Below are 26,269 nucleotides of genomic sequence, written 5' to 3' on the forward strand. Positions count from 1 at the left end.
AACTGTTCTACACAGACTAAACAAATTCTCTGTATGATACTACTAAAAATAGCCAAGTCATCCATAATTTAAGATAATGTATTCTTTACTAGGTGTCAGAGCTGTTTAGCATTTCATATTTTGAAGCCCTTCTTTCAAAGCCATCTACAGTTAGTTGATTTAAGCAAACAAGATGCAAGCTGAGATCACATTTCAAATGCTTTACATCCTGACGACCCTAGAACCATTAAGATCAAAGAAAGATATCCTTAGACTAATGTAAGAGTCACTGTGACTCCTCTGCAGCCCACATCAGTTTGGACAACAGAGCTTGTGAAGGAAGTTGTTCAATTTAAACTAACATGACGGACGTAGTTAAGTAAACTGCATATGTGTTTGCAAAAGTGACATTGATGATTCCTAGTAACCACTTGCTCTTCTCAGTCCCATACAACTGGAAGATCTGCTTTTATCTTAAGTTTTCCCTCAAAAAAAATTGTCTCAAATGTTACAATTGCTACTGAAAAAAAAAATATAAAAAGTAAAAATAAGTTAGTCTTCAACTGCAGTCTGAGTTGAATTATAAAGGGATGACTTACTTTCCTAGATCAGATGAAAAGTCTGTTAGCTGTGTTAGGAGAGAAAGACTCTTACCAGAAGACTCTCCTCTTCTGTGTGCTCTGCAATGGCCCTCATTGTGGTTCATCCAAAGTCTTTGTAACTTTTACATACATTGATGAATACTAAGCTTTTTAACAGACCCATAATTCAAGCTCTTACTGTACAAACGGTACTTTAAGCCTGCAGCACACTGACTTTAACTAGACAGAGAATAAAAATATTCTCCATTTTGAAATGGTAAGCACATCCCAGTTCTTACAGGTAGATACATTGCTGCAGATGGTATGATGAGAAATCCTTTAAACATTTCTAACCAATAACAGGGAAGCAAAGTGACTGTAATTAATTTTTATTATGTATTTTTATTAATAAGTCTTGTTATTTTGGGCATGCATAATAACACTGCAACAATTATATCTATCACAGCATTACAATAGAAACTATCTGAAACCTGGAATTTTTGCATTTTTTTAACAGTGTTTACTGCTATTGCAGTCTTATTTGAGATTCAAACCCATTCTCCCTGTTAAGTCTGGCTGACAAAGCAATCCGCCTCCTAAAACGACCAAGCAAGATTTTGGCACAAACTGCAGTCTTAGCTGTGGGCTACATTACACCAGGGGATGTCACAAGCGAAGGCACAATACCAAAATTTGTGCTGCAACTTGAATTATACCTGGAAAGGAACTTAAGTAATTCATCATCCACCAATTATTTAGAAACAAGACAGTAAATAACACAAGACATAATTACTGTTTATAATCTTGTTGTTATTTCTGGAAAAAGATACAAGAGTATCTTCTTTTCCTACACAGAATCAGTCATGCTTAGTAAAGAGCATAATGTAAAACCAAAAACATATTGGAATGCCAATGCATAAAATAAAGACAGTCAATCGTCTGGTACGGGCCATGCCAGACCACTGATTTGTGAGAGTTCAAGAAGCTGCCACTCTTTGATATCCATTCTGCCCATTTATTTGGAGTGAATGCCCTAGAAATGCCCATTCTGATGGAGCATGTGCTCAAGCCACAGCTATTCCACTTTCAGAGAAATACCAGACTTCCCACCAAAACAGAAAATAGGGGATACTGGCATGTGTCTGCCAACACCACTGCAACAGTGGCAGCATACAGTAGAGAAGAGATGAACGGCGTGAAGCAGCTACCACTGCGGCAGTTCTTCCCATGAACTGGCATCCCTGTGAGCACGAATGGAGACTCTGCCTTTCAGAAGGGATGTTAAGAAGTGCTGCAAAACATGTAAGAGGTAACAGCCTTTGCATTTTCAACAATGTGTAAGGTAAGGACAAAGTTTCACTCTTGCACTGGAACTGCCCTGGTAGAAGTTCAGACCCGCAACTGCTAGAATGGTATCTCATCTAATCAAACACATTCAGCTCATCTAATGCACAAGTGCCTTAGAATCTAATGTATAAACACACCATTATTTAGGAAAGTGCCTGTTATCCTGAGCAATTACATAAGTCACTCATAACTCCTTATTTTCACAGACTAAAAGCTGTACAAGACATGAGAAGAATGTATATGCATATTTGCTCAGGATGAAAAGAGGATTTTGTGCTACTACAACACAATTCTTTCTAAATGGACAAAGTACATTTGTACTCTTGCCTGTAGTGTGAAAATAGCGTTCCAGTATTAATACAGATTCATATGAAAACTAAGGAGAAATGCACAATGGGGTTAACTAACGTGGCATCCTGCACCCCCTGAAATTTAAGACAAAATTATTTATGTAAGGTACTGAAGTATGACTTCTTAAGGATGAAAATCTGTTTATGCAGATAACTTGTATAAAACTGACACAGCAATATGAGCATTCTGCACTGCTCTCACTGGGCTGGCTTAAAGATGGTTTAAATTCTGTGACAAGGTTAAGCCTTCTGTTTGGCAGATTCCCAAATTCCTCTACAGTTTCAATGCAGAGGGCTCCTCTTCAACAGGGTATTAAATAAACTTTCTTATTTACAGTATGTAGTTCACAGAACCCAAGAAATTCTACTTTTCACTAGAGAGAGAATGTAAACGTTTCCATTATACCCTTACATCTCAAAACTGTGTGATTATTAATAGAAATTTAAGCTTTTAAACAAAAATACGGTAGCATATCATGAGGGATTAAAAGCCTTTCCCCAGTTTCAGAATCAGGATGGTATGGACAGGCATCAGCAAACAATGCTGCATTTGAAACAGGCAGATCCTGGTCAAAATAAATCTTCTGACTGAGAATCATTGATACGGTTAATTCTTTTCAATTTTTTTTTATTTTACCCTTCTACCAAAGGCACCCTTCCTCTCCAAAAGACAGTTTTATTTGCAACAGTAAACATACATAAAGTTCTCATCAGTTAAAAACCTGCTGTAACTTAGAAGTGTTATTCTTCATGCTCTTAAAGCCCTTGCACGTGCAGCAGAAGATGAATGCCACAATTGGGTCACATCAAGTAAAAATCACTTTGCAAAAATATTTTTCATTGCAAAACATGTCAATTCTCTAAACAACGGGGTACAACTTCATTTCTCTATTAGAACTTATTCTAAACAGAGCCAAGAGGCAATAAGAATTAGTCGATGACAGAAGATGAAGAAGTGTACATCCTATGCCTGACAGCTTGACTTTAAAAATGAAGAATACAGAATCACAGAACAATTATTCAGGTTGGAAGAGACCTCAGGAAGCTGCAGTCCAATATCTCCTTCTTAGAGCAGAGTTAACACTGGATTAAGACCAGACAAAAGATGTTTAAACCAAAGTGCACCTTCCCTCTTAGAGCATTTGAACTGGTATATAGTTAATGTTCCCCCAGTAAAGTGAACTCTTTTTAACTACATGCATATTGAACAAGAAAAATTGAGCAACTTGGGCAGCTGAACATACATACAGTGCACATGTCTAACCACTTCTGGTAGTTATGTACACTTCGAAAAAACCTTCATATTAAACTATTTCTATTTTATGGGAAAGAGTTTTACAGAATTGTATAGTTCTTATAAGCACAGGCTGCATTAGACACTGTGCAAAATTCTTGAACTGTGAACAGACATATATTTTCACCTAGTCCTGCAGCAAAAGATATAATCCTCAGAAGCAAAAAACAAGAGCAACAATTCATACATCACTTTTTCATTTTTAATTTAGTAATTATTGTATAGTTCCAGAGCAGGCACTACATTACTTCAAACACAGTCAAGTATTTTTAAAATAATGTTGAAAAATAACCTCTTCACCTCAGTATACACACGCGCATATACACACATACACAAATTAATTTAGAAAATCTGTACATATGTATTTTTCAGGAAGCAACTCAAAGAACTGTACCACAAAGAATTCGCTTCTGTACTGTGACACACCACAAATTATAATCCATGTTTTTGAAGATAGGGTTTAAGGACACAAAATGACATGCAGTGCTATTTACTAGAAAATTAACCAGTAAATAAATTTATCTATTTAGTGCTAAAAGAAAACACAGAACTGCTTAAATAAAATAAGTGCCAGTTTATCAGAAATATTTATTGTCCTGGAGCTAGGTAGGCCCCAGTTATCTGTGTTTCCTTAAGCATATCCCCTTAGTAGACGAGAGCGAAGAAGTATTTGACTATGAAAGTCCAGGATACTTAATTTCCTATTACTGGCTGCAAAGATGTTTCAAGAAAGGAGTATCCTTGTTGCATCTGAGTCTGAAAGTCCATCTTCTTGAGTAGGTGCCTCATAATCACCAGCATTATCGGCTAATTCGATGTCTTGATCATCATTACTCTCTGCGCTGTAATCCACTTCTTCAAGGAAGCGAGGCTCATCTTCATCCAAAACATAAGTGGTGGGGCTATAACAAACAAGTTGTATGAATCATGTTAAAAGTTCTACTTGGAACAACACGTTCAGATCAAGGAAACAATTACCTCAGGAAAGTGGCAGTTTACCTGAAATAGTATAGCTTTTTTTAATTGCAGATAAAAGAACTGGGAGCCAAAACTACATTTGAACTAATTAGTCAGTCATACACAACTCATTATCCAAATGTGCCATGACAAAGTAGCTGCACAGACCTACACTAATGGCCTGTTAGAATTTCATATAATTATAGCAGTATCAGAAGTTGTTGCAGAAGGATACAACTACATAAAGAAACAGCAGTTATTGTAAGGTATAAACAAAGTAAAAAACAGATGAGAATAAAAAAAAATCAATTTGGAAACCTCTGTATTTTATTAAAACACACATTTTACTGAAAAGCACTGTAAGCAATTACACTGTGTATCTCAGAAATGACAAAACAAGGAGTCACCTTTACGCCTACAACTGAGATTAAGTTCTCATATGAATCACTTGACTCATATCAGCTTTTCACACACTTGACGCAGTAATCCTTGCAGTTAAGCCTTGCAACTCAGAGGCAGTGGATTTAAGAAACAGAGCTACTGCCCACAGAATGGTCTACATCCTTAACTAATGGCCTCCAAGAGTAAGAGGACTAACATCTTTATTGTTAACTGGAGAAAGGTTAAAATATAACTTTCTGATCCTCTCATCTCCCTACAACAGAGGAGAGGGAAAAAAAATAACAAGATGTTTTCCAGACCCAGTTTTACTAGCCTCCCTCGGGACAGAAAAAGCTATCTGCTTAAAAGCACTAAGTATTCTTAAATATTTCATAAGTAATTTTATACTCAGATGAAGTTCTAAGAAGGTTTTAAGGCATTTTAACCAATAATAAAATCATACAGAATTCATACAAAACAGTGAGAATGTTCTTACTAAGAAAGATCACAGAGTACTTGTAGAAATGTTTGCATATTAATTTTGATGGATTTTGTCTTAAGGCACACAACAGTCTACCTTGGCTGTGGCTGTATAATTAAAAAGGATTAATCACTGCTTCTTTCTCAAGGTCTTTTAGGACCTTAAGTGGACCACCTGAAATCTGCAATGCAATCTCTATTCAATATAAATAAACTTCACAGTATTATTCCTCTACCTGTAGCCTCAATGACATGCTACACTAAGGTTTTGTGCTGTTGACAGTTAATTCAAATACTGAGAGAAGAACAAATGAGAACTGTTAGTCCTAGCTTTGAAAAGACAGAAGATCTAAAAAAGTAAGAAAATAAATTCAAAACCTCAATTCAGTCATCTGGATTTACTTTTAAAACAATCTCTGTCATGGTTCACTAAACAAGCTCATACTCATTAAGCCATGCAAAAAGGAATGCTCCACAAAACTAAACATTTTTTTAAATTATTTCATCTGTAGCTATGTTGGTTAATGAACTGGGTGTTTGAAACAAAATTATTTCTATTTAGGAGAGACAAAGAGTGAGGAAAATAACCAGTATCTTTGCTAAGATGCCTTTCATTTCACAGGTGGGGGACCTGACATACCATAAGGATACATGCTTTGCATGAAGAACGTGTGGTAGAATCAGCAAAGGAACATAACTATTCCTGTGACGCTTTCCGCCCTAGGAAGTCACTACCTACCAACACTTCTAGGAAAAAAATGTCTGGGGAAAAAACAAAGTTTCTTTCATTTATTTAAAGAGCAAAATGAAAGGAATTTCACCAAATGTATCACATTCCAACAAGTGCACAGTTTTTTTGCAACTTCTGCTTCTAATTACTTAATGCAGATACTGATTTGTTAGCCTCTACACGCTAGACTGTGTAATTCAATTAACCAGAAATGGAGCCATTAGATCTGAATGTTGGCCCAATATTAAGTAATAGTTCTGAATACTGAAACAGAAAACTACAATAAGCTATGTCAATGACAAATATTTTATTAATCACTGACAATGGGATGTTAACGCATTACAGTAGGCACTTATAAAAATTCATGTTAATGAGGTAGAATATAGCATAGTAAAGCTCTTTAAAACTATATACACTTTTTAGTAAGTGTCTTTATTTGTAAATTAAACTCATATAGTTCAACCAGTTTAAAAAAGCAACCAACAAAACCTATTTAAGGAGAAAACACAGAACTGGACACACAAGCAAACCACATAGCTGACCTCTTTGAAGTGGCTTGTCAGTTCATAGAATATGTCTTGAAAAACACACAGGTATATGTATTCAATATTTTTATACTGTATAAATTTATTTTACTTATTCCCATATGTGTAAGCATGTATGCATGCACTTAACTGCCAGAAATTCAGACACTGTGCAGTCTTAAAGTCAATGTGTCTGATGTTACACATTTTAGACATTTGTTCTGGCACACGTACATTCAAAATTCTCATCCAGTACTGAGGGATGCCTTTCATTGACATGTCCTATTTAATAAAATAAAAATCAACACTATAAATTACTTTATCCATTCAAGAAAAGTAACTTTAAATAGATAAACAGATCTTACTTTCAAAGCTACATAAACCTTTAATGTAAAAACTGGCTCTGAAATCTGTGTCATAATAATCTTAGCCCTCTCCTACAATCCAGGACCATAACTTCTCAATGATTTAGTCCTGAAAATAAATCTTATTATATTTATTAAGATTTTTTTTCAACTTTCCCTTTCTTGAGTCTTCATTCCTCACAAAATGGTACGCAACTACTTTCTACATCCAAAGGAAAAACCTGTGTAGCATACATAGACAGTGGGGTAGAGTGCACCCTCAGCAAGTTTGCACACCAAGCTGTGTGGTGCTGTCAACACGCTGGAAGGGAGGGATGCCATCCAGAGGGACCCTGACACGCTGGAGAGGTGGGCCCATGCAAACCTCACGAAGCTCAACAAGGCCAAGTGCAAGGTCCTGCATGTGGGTTGGGGCAATCCCAGGCACAAATACAGGCTGGGCGGAGAATGGATCAAGAGTAGCCTTGAGAAGAAGGACTTGGGAGTGTTGGTTCATGAGAAGCCCAACATGAGGCAACGATGTGCACTTGCAGCCCAGAAAGCCAACGGCATTCTGGGCTGCATCAAAAGGAGTTTGGCCAGCAGGGTGAGGGAAGTGATTCTTCCCCTCTACTCCACTCCTGGTGAGAACCCACGCGGAATACAGAGTCCAACTCTGGAGCCCCCAACATAAGTACAGGGGACCAGTTGGAGCGAATCCAGACGAGGGCCAGGAAGATGACCAGAGGGCTGGAGCACCTCTCCTATGAGGACAGGCTGAGAGAGTTGGGGCTGTTCAGCCTGGAGAAGAGGAGGCTCTGGGGAGACCTTATAGCGGTCTTCCAGTACCTAAAGGGGGCCTGCAGGAAAGATGGGGAGAAAATCTTTAGTAGGACCTGTTGCGATAGGTCAAGGAGTAATAATTTTAAAATAGAAGGAAGTAGATTCAGACGTGATATAAGGAAGACATTTTTAACAACGAGGGTGGTGGAACACTAGAACAGGTTGCCCAGAGAGGTGGTGGATGCCCCATCCCTGGAAACATTCAAGGCCAGATTGGATGGGGCTCTGAGCAACCTGACCTGGTTGGAGATATTCCTGCTTCTTGCAGGGGGTTGGACTAGATGGCCTTTAAAGGTCCCTTCCAACCCTAACTCTTCTATGATTCTACACCACTCACATACATTTGCTTTCCCATGACATCTTTTCTTCTGATGTAGAAAATGTTGACCTTGGATATTTAACTTTCCAGCAATCTTTATTCTAAAGGTTAGCATGAATCTGCGAAGTGTAATTGTTACTGCACTGTTTTACGGAGGCTGGGTCACAAGCAATGTAAAAATAAAAACACCTGAAAAAAATTCTTGGTGTTTAATCAAATTCTTTATTTGCCTCCCTGCTGCTCCCCACCCTCGGAATATCTTGTGACAATATATTTTTAGCTGCCATCATGCTGATTCTGTGGGTTTTAATTTCCTAACTTTTCCCTTGGACTGTTTCTAATTAACTTGCTCAATATTCCCTCTTCCTCTACCCCTACACCTCCTACTTTTCCTTTTAAAAGGAAACTATTACTTTTCTCAGGTTAGCAGAGGTTGTTTATCACACAACTACAGATCTGTAATGTAAAGGGTACCATAATCTATGTATTTTCTTTGAAGTCACAGCAGTTAAAAGAGAATACTATATGAAAACCTGAAGTTTTGCAGATTTTACTTAAACAACACTTTACGGTTAACAAGATGAACTCCTAAATACCTGATTCATATACCTGACACAACACTGTGGTCTTCATGAATAACTGTAAGAATATCCCTGTCATCTATTTTCTCCATCACCTGCCATTGAATAGACTCGATTTAGGAATGAATACAACTTTTTTCTAAAACATATTTTAATTATTATTTTTTTAATGACAATACCTTATGATATTTTTCCTTATTTAAATGAATGCGCCAAACATATTAAGAAATAAACCTATTCACTAACATAGTATATTTTTTCAAACTAAAATTTTATTTGTCCCTGAAAAGATATACTTGGATTTTTCATTATCCATATGACTCAATTACAGAGAAATTAATCTACAAGCCAGACACAACCATGACCAATTTCAACTCCATGGAGATCAGCAGTTTCTCACACTACAGGGGAAGTGCATACATTTTAAAACTTTGGAGGAAAAAATTAAGAAATATTCCCTGCCAAACAATGGAGAGTTGCAGCTACTTGGGGAGTTGGGAAAGGAAGGAGAGAAAAATCTGAAGAACTAATGACTCTTTTTTAAAACTGCATTGCCAGGGGTGGGAAAATTTTAAAGGAGTAAGAGTCAGGAGGCATCACAAAGGAATCATTTCTCCAAGCTTTTACTTTCCCTTTAGGGTCTATATTGTCTTCCAGGGATCAGCAAAGCTGCTTCAGCAGGCAGCATCACAAATGCAGCTAACACGTGCTGTCTCCTACGTGTTTTTCCCAAGTAGTAAGGATATTTCCTCGAGGGAATCTCCAAGGCTAAAGAGGAGAACAACATGTCCAACTCTTTTCTAAGCCATAAGAAACTGGGTATCCAAATCCCATTTAAGTCTTGTTTTTAAATATCCCCACTTTTACAGTTACAAAATTTCACTCCACAGCTTAATAAAAAGTAATCTCAACACTTTCTTTGTGCTGTTACCCTGAAATACATTTTGTGAAACTCAAAACTGGATTAAATTAGTTGGACTCCATAATCATAGAATAGTTAGAGTTGGAAGGGACCTTTAAAGGTCATCGAGTCCAACCTCCCTGCAAGGAGCTGGCATTGACTGTAGCCCACACTAATATTTGGATCATATTACCAGGAGTGGAAGAAAAGCTTGAGAAACAGTATGAAGAATATATAATTTGATCATCACACTTATTTTTTTCTACTTGAATTTTTTTTCCCTAGATTACTAGTTTCCTTAGTTTGCTCTAGAGAAGACAAATAGTACTCTGATGCTACAGTTTACACAGAACTACACAGGCCAGAGGAGGGTCTTGGTGCATGGGCACAGCCACTAGCCTCACCAGTGAAATTCTGTGTCTCCTCTTTGATAGCTTTTTCTTCCAACCTTCTGAAAGGGCCAGACAGGACAAAAGTTACAGCATCAGATGCCTTCTTTTTAACTAAATTGTACTCCTAAGGTACTGGAAGAAAGGTCAATAAAATCTCAAATGCTGCAGGCGAGTGGGAAGGAAAAAACTTTTACTCCCATGTGAAGAAGATTAGAAGTATGCAAATGTCTGGGCAAAGGTTAAGAGTTAATAAGGTGGAAGGTAATGAAGCAGGACAAATCCAGTTTCCCTCTGGCAGCCCAGAGAGAGGCTATTTGTAAGATATTGGACACATTCTCACTGCATGTATCCCTCTCTCCTTGCCCCACCAGTCTGATGTCTTTTCTCAAATGTAAGACTAAGTGCAGGAAACGGATTTTACATCAGTTTTTTTTTTTTCTTTCCCACAGCTCCTTTTGGCGCTCTACTCTTTCTACCATTTTCTAGATATGCTGAGTCCCAAAAGCTCAGTCTGCTTCTCTGCTGTAATTAAATCAAATTAACAAACAAATATACACCATGTTCTAGAGCACAACGAGCCTCAAAATAATCAATGAAATGACTAGAATTTCAAGAAAAAGGTCAAGTTATTGTGCAAAAGATAATTCCGGTAAGTCCTACCAATTATGACTGCAGTCATGCGTTTTTGTTTCATTGTGTACAGACCGTATCAAATCTGTCAGCATAACAACTACAATTCTTACTACAAGATCAGTATTACATTTAGTTTAATCTTTTCCATTTGGAACTGGGGGGAAAGCATTGGCAAATGGGTTTGAAATAATTAAAGAAAAATAAAGTGTTTAATTCATCACTTAAAATGTTAAAGTGCACTGCCAGAGGGAAATAAATCTACTTACTGTTTTATTTTTCTTAAGTCCAATATGTTTCAGACATGGTTCAAAATGAACTCATGGAAACTGTAATGAAATACTGTTGGTATATTTTAAAATATTAAGATTTACTTCATCATTTTAAGTACAACTAGTAAAACCAAAAAGAGTTTGAGAAATTCTCAAAATCATTTGCAAAAAATAAAAGCAGTGCTCCTGTGTGTTTAAACTTGCCTGCTTATCCTCTGAAGCATTAAAACTGTGTTTTTGTAAAAATTAACACCAGTAACATACAAAATGTAAAGGAAGTAACTGTAATCTTATTCATTGCCCTACTCTAACATTACACAGACATTACAGCTGTGTAAAAACTACTTTCTTTTGAACTTATTAATGAATTTTTTTACCTGCATTTTCTGTAGGTCCCTTCTCATTCATCTCTAATGGTAAGTAATGAGCTGTGAACCATCTAAGTGCAAGGAAAGTACCAGCAGTAGTTTTATTATAATAGACTAACAAGAATGGAAATCTGAGCATATAAATCAAGGAATTGGGTGACTATCTTCTGACCCATGACTGCCTCTGAAGACGAAGATAAATTAGCTTTATAAATTTTACTTAACAGAGGCTCTTTGTATATTTCCAGCACTCAAGTGAATAGATAACTAATAAACAGATACCTCAGATAGATATTTTTAATATCTTGTCTAGAACTGTACAGAAACACTAAAACTTCAGCACTTTGGATACAAGGATTAAATCAAAAGACAAATGGACAACATGTTTCACAGATTCAGCATACAGGTTTCAAGAGGTGTTAATAAAAATTTGGTTTTTAAAGCACTAAGAAATAGGGGAAAAAAAAAAAAAGAAAATCCACTTCCTGTTAATTACAAAGAGAAGGACTTCTGCTGCACAGAAAAGTACCCAGATTCTTATGGGGGTGGGGCAGAGTGGGGGGAAGGTGGGGAGATGAGTGGAAGAAAGAAAACCCTACCAAGTAAATTTTCCTCCAGATAGCAGTCAGGTTTCATACAGCTAGGGAGACAAACTCCCCTGTGCTTCAGCTGTGAGAGTACCTAGAAATACCAGCCACAGGCTTCTCCACATTTCATTATCATTGGACGGGGAAGTGGGAAAAGGAGAGCTTAAGAGTTTGCTGAGCCAGATTATGAGTGTCACTAGGAGCTGGTTCTCATCCCATCTACAGAAACCAGTTGTAGCCTTCTAGCAAATGTACTGGGGTTCCTCTCACACCCCCAAGATGACAAGAGAAATTATGATTATGCGTTCTGGTTTTAGGGAGGGAGGGTACGGTGGTAGCTTCTGTAAGAAGCTGCTAGAAGTTGTTTCTCCTTTGTCCAGTGGACTCGGCCGGGCTTAGGGTGGACCCGCTGCTGGCCAAGGCTGAGCCAAGTGGTAGCAGAATGTTCCATCATAATGCCTCCGTGATAACATATTTAAGAAGGGGAAAAATAAAAAAAAAAAAAAAAAAGAAAGAAAGAGAAGACATGAAGACGCTGAAGTGGAACAGAGAGGTGGAGGCGTGAGCCTTGAGGGCCTCGCGGCCCTCATCCTCTGGCCTCCCACCGGGCGGCTGCAAGAAGTGGAGAGGAGATGAGAAGTGAATGAGATGTGAAGAGAACCTGAGAGGCATCTGCCTGCCTGTTGTGAAGAATTTCTTGTGAGAGGAACAGCTGCAGACAACAAGGTCAGTGAAGAAGGAGGGGGAGGAGTAATGCGGCTCCTGGCCAAGATTCTCGTGCAGCCCATGGTGCAGCCCATGGTGAAGCAGGTTGTCCCCCTGCAGCCCATGGAGGTCCATGGAGGAGCAGAGATCCACCTGCAGCCCATGGAGGGCCCCACGCAGGCAGGTGGATGTCTGAAGGAGGCTGTGGCCTGTGGAGGGCCCATGCTGGGGCAGCCGTTCTGGAGAGACTGCACTCCATGGAAAAACAACCCACGCCCAAGCAGTTTCATGAAGGACTGTAGCCCATGGGAGGGACCCCATGCTGGAGCAGGGGAGCAATGCGAGTTCTTCCCCTAAGGAGGAAGGAGCAGCAGAAAGCGACATGTGATGAACTGACCATAACCTCCATTCCCTATTCCCTGCATGCTGCTCAGGGTGGGGAAGGAGGTAGAGAATGTTAATCCTGGGAAGAGAGAGGCGTGGAGGGAGGTTATCTTGTTTTCTTTCTCATTATCCTGCTTTGGTTTTAATAATAAACAAATAATTTTCCCCAAGTCAAGTCTGTTTTGCCTGTAACAGTAACTTTAAGAATCTTTCCTTTCTCAAATCTTGAGCTTTTTTTTCTTATATTATCTCTCCCTTCTCCCTTGGAGGGTGGGGGGATTGAGAGACTGCGTAGTCTGGTCCTGAGCTGGGCTAAACTATGACATTATGGAATCTGAATGAACTGCAACATCTTGAGGCAGTGTCCAGTCTTTTTTTTTCCACTGTACAAGTAAAATACAGTATAGCCTTCAAAACTCATTCAGTGACCATACAAAAATACAGCTTAAACAGAACTTAGCCCCACACCCCACAAAAAACCCCAAACTATGAAAGACCAGGGGAAAATCCATGCTGAACTTCAGCTGTTAAAATCTGAATATTCCTCTTTTTTTTTTTAGAAGGAAAGATCTCATCAATACTTACCTACTATGTCCTCATCCAGTACTTCCTGAGACAGTACAAAGTGGATTTCAATACAATTCTCTAAAAAAAAAAAAGACTATTATATTAAAATTTATTTTAAATAATGCCCAGAATAGAGGAACATGGTATCTCCATTATCACATACAGCCTGTCAAGGTCCCTCTGGATCAGCCAGTCCAAGTTGTTTGGTGTTGTCTGGAAACTTGCCGAGGGTACATTCTGCCCCATCATCCAGATCATTAATGCAGATGTTAAACAGGAGTCGATCCAGTATTGTGACCTGGTGTACACCACTTGTTACTGGCCTCTAACTAGACTTCATTCTTCTGATCATCACCCTCTAAGCCCTGTTGTTCAGCCAGTTTTCAAACTGCCTCACTGTCTGCTCATCCAGCCTATACCTCCTCAGCTTCTCCTTAAGGATCCTATGACCTTAGGTGTTAAAAACCTTACTGAAGTCAAGGTAGACAATATTCACTTCACAATATTCATTCTCCTCATCTACAAACAGTCATTTCATTTCAGAAAGTTATCAGGTTGGTCAGCCATGACTTCCCTTAGTGAATCTGTGCTGACTACTCATGATCTCCTCCTTCATGTGGCTGGCAATGCTTTTCAGGACGAGTTGTTTCATCACCTTCCCAGGGATCAAGGTGAGGCTGACCAGAGTAGTTCCCTGGGTCCTCCTTCTTGCTATTCTTGAAGATAGGAATGACATTTGCTTTCCTCCAGTCTTCAGGCACTTGTCCCCATCACCATGAACATTCAAAGACTATTGAAAGTGGCCTTGCAGTGACGTTAGTCATCTCCCTTAGCACTTGTGGGTGCATCTCACCAGGACCTATGGACTTATTTAAGTCCACTATTCTCCAACTTGTTCCCCTTCCACCAGGGGTAAGTCTTCCTTGCTCCACACTTTCCCCAGTCTCTAGGTCCTTAGACTACCGAAAGCTGGTCTTGCTAGTGATGACTGAGGTGAAGAAGGCATTTAGTACCTCAGCCTTTTCCATGTCTTGTGTCAACAGGGTTCCTGCCTCATTCAGCAGTGGGATCATGTTTTCCCTAGTCTTCCTTTTACTACTTATGTACTTATAGAAGCCCTTCTTGTTGCATTTGACATCCCACACTAGATTCAACTCCAGATGGACTTCATCTTTCCTAACGGTGTCTCTGCATACTCAGACAGTGCCTCTATATTCCTCCCAGATTATGTGTCTCTGCTCCCACCTTCTGTGTATTTCCTTTACATGTTTGAGTATTACCAGGAGCTCCTCATTCATCCACGCAGGCTCCCTGGCATATTTGCTTAAGTTCCTGCTCATGGGGATGGACTGCTCTTGAGGTTGGAGGATGTGATCCTTGAATATCCACCAGCTTTCTTGGGCTCCTCATCACTCCAGGGTCTTATTCCATGGGACTCTTCCAAATAGATCCCCGAAGAGACCAAAGTGTGCTCTCCTCGAGTCCAAGGCTGTGATCTTGCCTTTTGCCATGCTTCCTCCTCGTGAGAACGTGTGCTCCATCACCTCATGGTCACTGCAGCCAAGGCTGCCACCGCATCCTGGGTTGCATCAAGAGAAGCGTGGCCAGCAGGTCGAGGGAGGTGATTCTCCCCCTCTACTCTGCCTTGGTGAGACCCCACCTAGAGCACTGTGTCCAGTTCTGGAGCCCCCAACACAAGAAGGACATGGACCAGTTGGAGAAGGTCCAGAGGAGGGCCACAAAGATGATAAGAGGGCTGGAGCACCTTTCCTATGAGGACAGGCTGAGAGAGTTGGGGCTGTTCAGCCTGGAGAAGAGGAGGCTCCGGGGAGACCTTATAGCGGTCTTCCAGTACCTCAAGGGGGCCTACAAGAAAGATGGGGAGAGGCTGTTCAGTAGGGCCTGTTGTGACAGGACAAGGGATAATGGTTTTATAATACAGGAAGGTAGATTTAGATTGGATATTAGGAAAAAATTTTTTACAATGAGGGTTGTAGAACACTGGAACAGGTTGCCCAGAGAGGTGGTGGAAGCCCCTGGAAACGTTCAAGGCCAGGTTGGATGAGGCTCTGAGCAACCTGATCTAGTTGGGGATGTCCCTGCTTCTTGCAGGGGGGTTGGACTAGATGACCTTTGAAGGTCCCTTCCAACTCTAACCATTCTATGATTCTATGTTCACATCCCAATCAGCAGATCCTTGTTTGTGAGTACCAGATCCAGCAGAGCACCTCTCCTCGGTGGTTCGTGTATCACTTGAGTCCAGAAGTTGTCATTAATGCTCTGCAGGCAGCTCCTAGACTGCTTACACCCTGCTGTGTTGTTCCTCCAGCAGATATTGGGGTGGTTGAAGTCCTCTATGAGGACCAGCGCTTGGAAAAATGAGGCTGCTTCTAGCTGTCTATAGAAGGCTTGATCCATTTGTTCTTCCTGGTCAGGCAGCCTACATCAGGCACCCACTACCATGTCACACAGAGTTATCTACTCTTTAATCCTCACCCATGCGCTGTCAGTTGGCTCATCATTCATCCCCAGGCAAACCTCCATGCATTCCAGCTGCTTTCTCGTATAAAGGGCAACTCCAGTTGTGTGAGGCATCCCATCATGTCCCCATGATACCAACAAGATCACAGCCCTGCAACTGCAGACAGATCTTTAATTCCTCGTATTTATTCCCCATCCTGCATGCATTAGTGTGCAGGCACTTCAAAGAGGCACCCTAGCATGCTGCTTTCCCAGAAAGGATCTGGGAAAATTTTCCATATGCTTCCTCATAGGCCAATGCTTGAGAGGACGCTGTAAAGCAATGCTTTAAAGAAGAGAGTCAAAGTGACTCTCAACTGTTTAGTATCTATGAATAAGTAATTTAAGTACAAAGCTTAGTGAAGAAGTTTCCAACAGTCCCTTTGTGCACCTCTGTGTATTAAGACTAATTCAGTTGTTCCCACTGCCACTTCTAGACTGAAGCTTGTGTATGCTACTTTTAATCTCCTGTGGAGACTGCAGCTTCTCCAGATGACTACTCCAGAATTTCAGTTTTGCTTGCCATATAGAATCTTTACCTAAAGGCTAGACTGGCTTTTCCTTGTAATTTAAGGCCAGTACTCCTGGTCCTGTCTGCCCGAGAAAAACAGACTCTTTCCATCTGTCTTCTTGTATTTGAAGGCAGCTGTCATGTTTTTTCCTCCTCCTTCATCTCCTGTTCTTTTCATTTTGATAAAGGCCTTGTGAGGAAAATTGTAATAAAAACAATTAATTTTATTCGCTGTAGTAAGACTTCCTGTATCATAAAGATGGAACTCCACCTGGTGATTTCTGTCAAGAGCATTACAGTATAAAACATCACCCCTTGCTCCCCCCAGCTTCATGTCAAGGGAAGTGTCTATCTGAGGTGCACTACAGAACTTTTTTCAAGCTTTTATACACTTCCTTAGCAGTTAACATTTTTCACTTCTCAAGTTTTGGTCTCTTCTGTCAACGCTTACATCTCATCCCAAAGAACAACTGAAATGTCTATCAGGCAGTAAGCTCTTCATATATTTAAGAAGAATCCTAAACGGAATACCTTCAGACAGTACATATCCAGAATTCCTGGCAACACATATAAAACAATACATAAGCAATTCAATTTTTTGTCCTTAGATTCCTGTCCATGAGACAAAAAACACTGAATCTGTGTTTAGGACAAGAGAGCTGTTTTCAATAGTTACCTGAAGATCAAATATCTCAGCACCCAGCATAACAGCAGTGGAGGCAGATTTCTGCACTACTGTCCTGGCAGTATTGCTCAATAATCTACCATGCTACACAAATGGACAAGCAAGAGACTTTTTAGAGCAAAGCCGATAATTACATTAATTCATTCTAATGGCCAACTCTTCAACTAAGGCAAGGAATAAAAGAAAAAGAGTTCAAGGCCAGTCATAGTGTATTCCTCCCCCATTTTTTTTTAAACACAATATAGAGATTGCACAATACGGTTTTACACTTGCAAAACCAAGGACACTGGTATTTTATTTATACTTTCAAATTACATCTTCCAAGGCTGATAGTAACTCATACAAGATCAAATTAAAATTTAGAGTGATACACTAAACATTACTGTTACAAATGCTGAGCACAGCTCTCTGCTGCTACCATTGCTTTGCTATCAATGCTACATTAGTACAGTAAACAACACCCAGAGATTCTTAGTGATTAAAATGCTGTGTTTCCCTTGCACATCATGCTAATGCTATTTCAACAATTGTAGAACACTTTCTGCTTTTTTCAGCACCTGTGACACGACTCTCTCCCAGTGAGCCTACCTACACTTCAGTAAGGATTACACACTGGTGATGATGAGTTACTTTTTCTGATCCTGTCTCTTTCAGAACCCACTAACTCAGCCTTACCTAAGAACAAAACTTTATCTAACAATAAAAATCCAGCCATTACAGGCATGCTAATGCTGAACTAGGGAGCAAATGATACTGAGTGATCAAGCCATTACTGGAGTGATAGATATCTACACATCACAGCTATTCTTCATACACTTTTAACTACTTCCTTAAGATATTCTCGTATTGTTCCTCCTACTTTTCTTATCACCTTTTAGCTTATACTTCACTTTTTATTACTATCTGTAAGTGCTAAGCATGAACACAAGATCCAGTCTTTCTCAGTACTCCACATTCTGACAACCCTTACGTGTTTAAATGCTGGAACTAAACATCATCTCCCCACTCCACAGAGTACCACGGAGGCCTTCCTGTATCTCTGCTAATTTTGAATGGCCTACAGACAAATTTCTCATTAGTCCAGCATCTAATGAAAATCTTAAGTCTCAAGCACCTCCTTGTTTCAGTTGCACAGAAACAATAATGGATTTCATTTTTTCCTCAAACTTTCAGTATTGCTTTAGCTAAGCTGGAGCTACAGCCAAGGCCTCTGTAAAACTGTTGATGGCTCTAAGTATGACAAGTGGTAACATAATATAGTGTGTAAATCTTACTCTTTTCTAATTTAATGCTTTTCTGAGGTCTGGAACTCTACTTTATTTAATCTCTTACGAGATTTTCAGAAACAGATGCTTGTACGTTTGAAAACACTTATTTGCTGTGTATCCCCAATTACCATCTTCATGTGGATACTTAGTGATGAATTACACAAATGGAAATATGCAATTATATGCATATTTTTGCAAGCCTTTCTAGAGCTTTAAGAATTGGCAATTTAATAAGCTAGCTACTGAGCAGATATATTTCTTTTGTGACCCAAACTTATTTCACACATTTTTAATTCTTTAAATGTTGTTACATATCTCCATCACTGGGGAAAAAAAAAAGAAAAAAAAAGGCTGGAAGAAAAACTTACAGTTCTTACAGTGCTTTAACTCACATACTTTAAGTCTGTCTAAACATATTTTTAATACTGTATCCAGTAAAGAAAAAAGATAAAATGATCTGAAAGAGACAATTGAGACCTAAGACCTACTGAGTTTTACTGCATAACTCCCCAATGACATTAAAATTGCCAGCATTTATCCCAGCTACACATGAGACCTACAGTTTAACTCTGTATTTATTGTTTTCTTTAAAAGTTTGAAACAATTGAATGAACACAATAGGTTTCCAATATATTCAGATTATTGTTACACTAACAGGTCACAGCACTTCAACACTATTTTTGATGAGTCGAAGAACACTATTGAGAGAATCTTTACGTCACTTGAGAAACTGTAATTTTTCCAGAAAAAAAAAAAAGTAAATTTAATAAATGTGTACTACCTGGTCACTTTACAGCTTGACTCAATCAGTTCATTTTCAATATCCAACAGACTAGAAGGCAGATTGTATTCCAAAGGTGAGGTCATTCTTCTTAAACGCAGTAAGCCAACACAGAACTTTGCTCCCATCTCCTCCAGTTCTCTTGTCCCTATCTGCAATCCCTAATTTAAAAATAAGATTTAAAAATACAAAATAGGTACATGCAGATGGACCCACATATACTGCAGAATTACTATTTAAAATACATTTTGTTACTTCATTTAATATACCCTCTTGATACAAAGACAAAACAAGTAAGAACTGTAGAGAGTCAGAGAAAACTCAGAGAACAACTACATGATTCCTCTAAGGCTGAACAGACATTTCTGGACACATCCACATTATTTGGAGCTTCCCGGTCTACACTTCTAGCACATCAATTTTAACAGGACTTTACCCAGTGGCATTGGAAGAGAGACAGCTATCATGTCCAAGTTTATAAATAATTTAAAAAATCTGAGACAAAATTTATAAAAAGGCATTTCAAATACAAGATTCTTCAAGAGAAGTTCCAACAGAATGAAAACAATGAATGAATTCAAACTGCAGCTATCATCAAGTTCTGACACATAATTAAGACTATTTAAGGCAACAAAGTTACTCCTTGACACAAACAACTCTTCCCCTCTTATAAGTTAGAGGCTACATGTGTTAATTCTGAAAGCATTTATTCATACATTTAGTAGTTTAAAACAACAAACAAAGTATCAAAAGCCATGGCTGTTTTCTGACTCAAATTATAAAATTTACCAAGGCATTTTCCTCTGCAAAGAGTATTTAAGAGGTAAAACTTACGTAATATTCTCCAAGTTTACATATGTGATAAAGCCTCCCATCAGATAATTCCACGCTTTTAATTTAGCCAGCAGTGCAGTATGTTGGGACAGAACCTCAAAAACTTTATGAAAAGAGAATGATATTCCAGAGTGACCCTCAACAATTATGGAATTGGCTAGTATATACACTGACAAACTCAATGTATACACACTAACAAACTCAATGTATATACACTGTATATACACTGACTGTATATACACTAACAAACTCAATGTCACAATCCAACTCAATCTCCCACTCTGCAACTTCTGTATCTCAGAAGAATTTTAAAGGATTTTAGTTTGGATCTTCTAAGCTTCTCAAGGTAAAGGGTAGTTAAAAAGGAGCTTTGACAAAACAAGCAGGGAAGCAGAAGAACGAGGAATTGGTGGTAAGCTAAGTCATCAAGTAGGAAGACACATGAAGCAAAAAGAATGGAGTAAGAATTTTTTTACTAAAAGCTAAAAAACACACACACAAGCTTCATATATGTTGCCACACAGATGTTGCATTTTAAAATGCAAGGTGTAAAAGAAAGTATTGTGTTGCTCCAGAAATGGTACAGTCCTCACATTCTTCATGTACTTTTGCTTTGAACATATGCACGCTTAATAAATGGAAAGTTTGGTTTTATTTTTCTTGCGAGTTCTTTTTTTTTCCTCAGCAGTCTTCATAAACAAGGTACTTTTTAGTAACAAGAAAGTTAAAGCTATATCCACTATTCTAAACAGCACCATCCTCCAGCCATATGGTACAGAAACCTGTTAGCAGTGAACAAGAATTGGATATTTGAGTATTATTGTTAATAGTAATACTACTTACCTCTTTTATAATGCTTTTGTGCTGTAGATTTCAAAGCACTTTATTAATAAAGGAAGAATTATCCTCACTTTACTGATGGAGAAATGGAGGCAGAGAGGGTTGAAGCGATTTGCACAGTGTCTCACAGCATGTCACTGACCCCGCTGGGAACAGAAATCAGTTCTCCTCACTCCCAGTGCAGTACCTTATCCACAGAGGCCAATTTTTTGTTTTTGTTTTCTATTTGTTTGCACGTCAGTAACATTCGAAGACCCCAATCATAGCTGGGGCTCCACTACGCTAATCACAGGAAGACACAGTCCCTGCCCCAAAGAGATTAAAATAACATTAAGGACAAGAGGCAACAAGTATGCAGAAGAGGAAGGAGGGTAACAGTAATCTCACTGTTACACAGATTACTAATGTGCACAACTTGATGTTTCAGAAACTTTTCCAATCATTCTCTATGTCTGTTGCTGAAGAAATTACCATTAATCTGTTGGCAGATTCCTTATAGACAATATAATAGGAGTGGCTCTAAGTGGAAAAAGGACATGAGTACAGTATGAAAGAAAGTGCAAAGACAATTGTTAGAAAGGTAAATAGCGTGTGCATGTTCCGTGGCTGCTACTTTCAACACAGCAGAAAAAAGATATAATAAAGAGAGACCTAAATGGATCAGATTGGAGGTTGATAATTGTGAAATGCCTGAACAATAAAGTTTGAATTTACTATACTGAAAAGTCTATATACTTGCAGTAAAAGCCCATGCCAAAGTCTAGATTAGCTTCTGTCATTTCTTTAAATCATAATGAAGAATGCAGTACCACACAGCTGCCAAATCCCAAATTTCTCAATCCATTGTTATTCTTCCAACAACCAAATCTCTTTATTTCCATGAAACAAGAGACCCGAAGTCTCTTTCAGGAAATAATAATGAACAGTTGCCCTAATTAAAGAAACTGAGGTGAAGTTCATTTTCACTGAAGTCTTGATTACACTCCTCTTCTTGATCTTCTAATCACCCTCAACTGTTGTTCTAGTACCTTCAACTGTGGCTTTATTAAAGTTCCTTAAGCGTTACAACCACTGCTTTTAAGCATATGCCTTATGCAAGTAGCTGTTTGGTTTTTTAAAAAATATCCACGGAATTTCATTCCTTTTCCTTTACATTTTATACAACTGTTTCTTCTAGACAGTAACATTTTAGATGGCTGATTGAAGTCTTCCTTACTGAAGAAGTAATGAAAATACCCTCACATGGATAGAGTGTCTGGGTGATGAACTTTGCTACCTGAAAGCAAAGATGCAAAACAAAGGCACAACAGACTGCAACCTCAAGTTGAGAAGAATCTTTCTGTAATATGTACGTAATAAATTGAAAACAGCCATACTAAGATTTGGAGAAGCCAGTTGGACAGTAAACCATCATATTGTTCTTCTGCTTTCTTATTCAGCAGATGCTACAAAGATGTGATCATTTTTGAGAACTCATAATCTAGAGACTGAAGGATCATGGTAACTGACAAAGTTAGTTGACTGAATCCTTATCTCCGAAAGTCTTGTCTTTACGTGCATCGTAAAATTTCCAGATGATAAAATCTTTTCCATCAACTTAAAAATTTAACAATACTGCCAAATTTATTAATCTCCAATCAGGAAAGGGATTGATTTCAGTTTTCAGGTTGTTTGAAGTATTGAAGAAATTGTTCTTTTGTCTGGTATCTTAATTATCCTCCATAGTAGATCTTGGAGCATCTTTTCACATGAACATTTCCTTTTCAGTATCTTGAATCACAGATGACTGAGCAATATTTGCAGCACTAATTCTCAATGCACTACAAAGACCCCACACAAGCAGTTAAAACAATATTGTTTCCAGAGATAACACTGTCACTAGTGATCCTAAATTCAGGTAAGAATTGCTAACTTCAGTTCAACAGCTTCCTGTCTGGAAATAGTCTAGCATCACCATTGCCTGAGTAAAATAAAAAATAATAAAAGAAAAAACTGATGTTCTGATACTATCCAGCTTTGGCAAAGACTCAGCATTTCTTCCACAAAGACCAGAATTGTTGAGAAATCCACTTTATACTTCAAACAAAATTCAGTGATGATGCCAAACCAGAAGAGGACTGGAAAAGCGCTTCAGTGCTTACATGATACACAGTCCCTCACATTTGAACTGTCATGTCCTTTGGTGTGGGAAGTAGGAGGGGAGGGAATTTCTACAGTTTAACTCTGTGTTTTGAAATAACATATTATGAAATACGTAATCTAATTTATACCGCAAGTTTACTTACAGAGTTGTTGGTCCCATTCTGTCTACAAAAAAAAAAAAAAAACAAACAAACAAAAAAAACCCCAACCAAACCATGACTGAGCCTTTTTATCTCTTTAACCTTCTCATTGGAGAAATGTTGCTCTTTTCTTGCTCTGTCTAGTCACCTTGGCGTTCTAAATATATTTTCTTAATAATTCTGAGCATTATCATAGTGAAGAAAGAATGAAGAATCTTCCTGTAGTTCAGAGACAAACTGTTTTATTCCAAATAAAATAAATGACAGAACAGCAATCTGATCTCATCAGCTAGTTTATATTACATAGAAGAATGCTCTTCCCTTTTGAGTAAATGTTTTTTCCCCAGAAATCAGCCATTTTTTCCTTCCCTTATTAAAGAAGGCTTTGCATATTAAGCATCGTTAAAGTTTGTCCACAAAGCATCTTCATTCACCTTTCTTAAAAACTTTCTGTAGCAACACTGCTAAAGCCATGAAGATTCACGTCTGTAAGAACTTTCTGGAAGTTTGAAAATAAGCAGGCTGAATGATTTATCATTTTTTAAAGCTCTGTAATGATGTAATCTGAAGAATAATGGCATATTCTGATGACAGCTGGAATGCTTCTGCTGTTAACGGACAAAATTAACTCATTCATTACAGTAGTTACAGACCTACTGAAATTTCTGCCAAAATATGTCTTCCTTATGTCTAGGGAGATAAGCACGAGTGTTGAAGCATACATTAATATATGAAATATACCTTGTTCCAACTTTTTTTTGTTCCTGCCTCACCCCCTCCTTGATCCCAGACTTCTGATTCTCTTTTTGTCAAGCATCTTATTTGAGGGTTGTGGTCATTTTCTTCATTAGCATTCCTAATGCCATTTTCAAGCAGAAACTGTGACTTCTTCCTTGAACGTTCATTTTGACAGTTTGCTTCAATTTGTACCTTATCTTAACCCAGTGACAGAAGCTGAAGGTCAGATATTAGGGTGGTTCTCCTTTCTTTCCCTACAAATATTTTCCTCGAAGTTTTCTACTAGTGAGAACCTACAAACAGGGTCACCTTATGTTCTCAAATATACAGCCCTGTTAACACTTTTGAAGGAGACAAATTGAAAACAAATTTTAAGTCAAGTCAAATAACTGTGATGAGTTCAGAGGTGCGTAATTTGTAGATTTGGTAACCTGATATGAAAGTGTTTTGATTTATAAGCCTGTTTCTGCAGCTGCACAGGAAAACTCTGTAAGAGACACTACTAAATACCTGCTGAAGAACCATGAACTGCCATGGTGAAATCTGAAATTGCCATGTGTAAAGGATTCTAAGTATTGGCATTTACTACTACCCAATTTTAATAATCTACTGAAAGACCAGTTCTGATTTTTTTTTAACTCCATGCATACATGTTACAAGCAATAATTTAATATTAATCTTGTTAAAACAGCCAATAAGCACAACATACTGGGGGAAGGGAGGGGTTAAGTGACAGATAAAGACTGTTATGCAATCTATAACATTGTAAATCATATAATTTCAGTCTAACATTAGTGTACACAGAGATCTTAGAAGAGTTTTAGAAGTTTAAAGTAAGCAAGCAAGTGGGGTTATAAATCAAGATACCAATGCAAATGGAAGAAATTCTAAAGCAAGAATATATCAGTTTAACTGATATATTTTCTTACCTTATATTTGCCCTGGTCACATCCACATAAAGTGCTTTCCATTGTGTAGCTCCTTTGTACTCCTATCTCTCTCCAGACAACAACTCGTGCTGTTGATTCCTTTGATTTCTCCACTACAAAGCTGCAGCTGCCCATACAGAAAGCTGGGGCAGTTTGACTCAGGATCTTGGGGAGTGCCTGCAGGACAGTAATTTGAAAAATATAGCAATTCTTATGGAAGGAGGGAGGAAGGGAATATTCAATCACAAACTGTTATCAGAAGGTTTTGCTGCAATTTGAATTAAAAAGAACAAGAATGAAAATATTTCTCCATCTTGGGTTTTCAAAACCCAGTATGTTCCAGTGACAAAAAGTTTGCCATTTCCTATTTATTAAAATCCTATTTTTCAGATTCAGTCACTAAAATTTAGTGTTAGTCATGTGGGTAAGAATTAGGATACAAAAGAATTCTTCAGGTAATCACCATCTCCTAACTCACTGAGCTAACATTGCTCAAATTAAGCATGCTACATACTCCATATAATTAATTAATTTAATTCCATTTCATACTGTTTCAACAATTCAATTTGCAACCCTAAAACAGGCAGTATTTTATTAATACATAAAATTAATCCATACTCAGCAAAGAACTAGGTGCCTATTTAACTTCAAGAACACGAATCAAAGTTCAGTATAACTCTTTCCATGACAGCTTTGGAAAAAGACATGAAAGAGTTATGTAAACGTATGTATTTGACTAATGCTAAATGACTACCTTGTTTCCAGCTTTTATTTGCATCAGTTAAGCCAAAACACATGACTACATTAAATTTACTATTTCAGTAGTACATATACCTCTACTAGTGTAAGCTTTCCCAAACATTTCAGTCCGCTTTTATGAAACCAAAAGGCTTTTGCCCACAACTCTTACTGCGTATTGTCTTTTGTGTACTATGGTAGTATAGGCTGAAGAGACATAGCTCCATATAAGCCCGCTGAGCAGCAGAGATGAATGGCATCAGACTCAGCATCCAGGAAATCACACAAGAAAATCAAGGCGTGAGAGACATTTTTTTTAAAAGCTAGGGAGATTGAAGAAAAAAAATCTGAAAGCATCTGTACTCATTTACACTCACAGATGCGTTAACAAGCGTTTTAACCTGCGTTCACATACTTTTCAAGCTTAACTCTCCACCTCCTCAAAAAACCACCCGGTTTGCATGCATTAGGTTGTACAGATTTGCAAATGCCACTAGGTGGTAGTGGAGTTACATAGAAGAAACAAGCAACATGAAATTCTTTAGATCTTGGCATTTTTGAAAGCTTATACAATGCAGTGGATGTGGTTTGTGTAAGTTTATTATGTATGTATGTCTATTAGGGGCA

At 38.2% G+C, this 26,269-nt stretch overlaps 1 protein-coding gene across 7 annotated transcripts in view; it reads right to left on the reverse strand.

Annotated features, from left to right (window-relative positions):
• Positions 1–942: 942 nt before the first annotated feature.
• AGTPBP1 (ATP/GTP binding carboxypeptidase 1) overlaps positions 943–26,269 on the reverse strand; it is a 59,636-nt gene continuing 34,309 nt past the window's right edge. For 5 of the 7 annotated variants that reach the window (XM_010122234.2, XM_086770219.1, XM_086770220.1 and 2 more), the window contains 3 exons: positions 24,905–25,081; positions 19,282–19,442; positions 943–4,453 (listed from right to left, as the gene is read on the reverse strand). In XM_010122234.2, coding sequence (XP_010120536.1) covers positions 4,276–4,453; positions 19,282–19,442; positions 24,905–25,081 — 516 coding nt within the window. In that variant the 3' untranslated portion in view covers positions 943–4,275. Of the gene's footprint in view, positions 4,454–19,281; positions 19,443–20,346; positions 20,898–24,904; positions 25,082–26,269 lie in introns of those variants that run through there. The other 2 variants (XM_086770221.1, XM_086770223.1) reach the window with 2 other exon arrangements.

This window comes from Chlamydotis macqueenii, chromosome Z (assembly GCF_036417535.1).
Source record: "Chlamydotis macqueenii isolate bChlMac1 chromosome Z, bChlMac1.mat, whole genome shotgun sequence".
NCBI lineage: Eukaryota > Metazoa > Chordata > Aves > Otidiformes > Otididae > Chlamydotis > Chlamydotis macqueenii.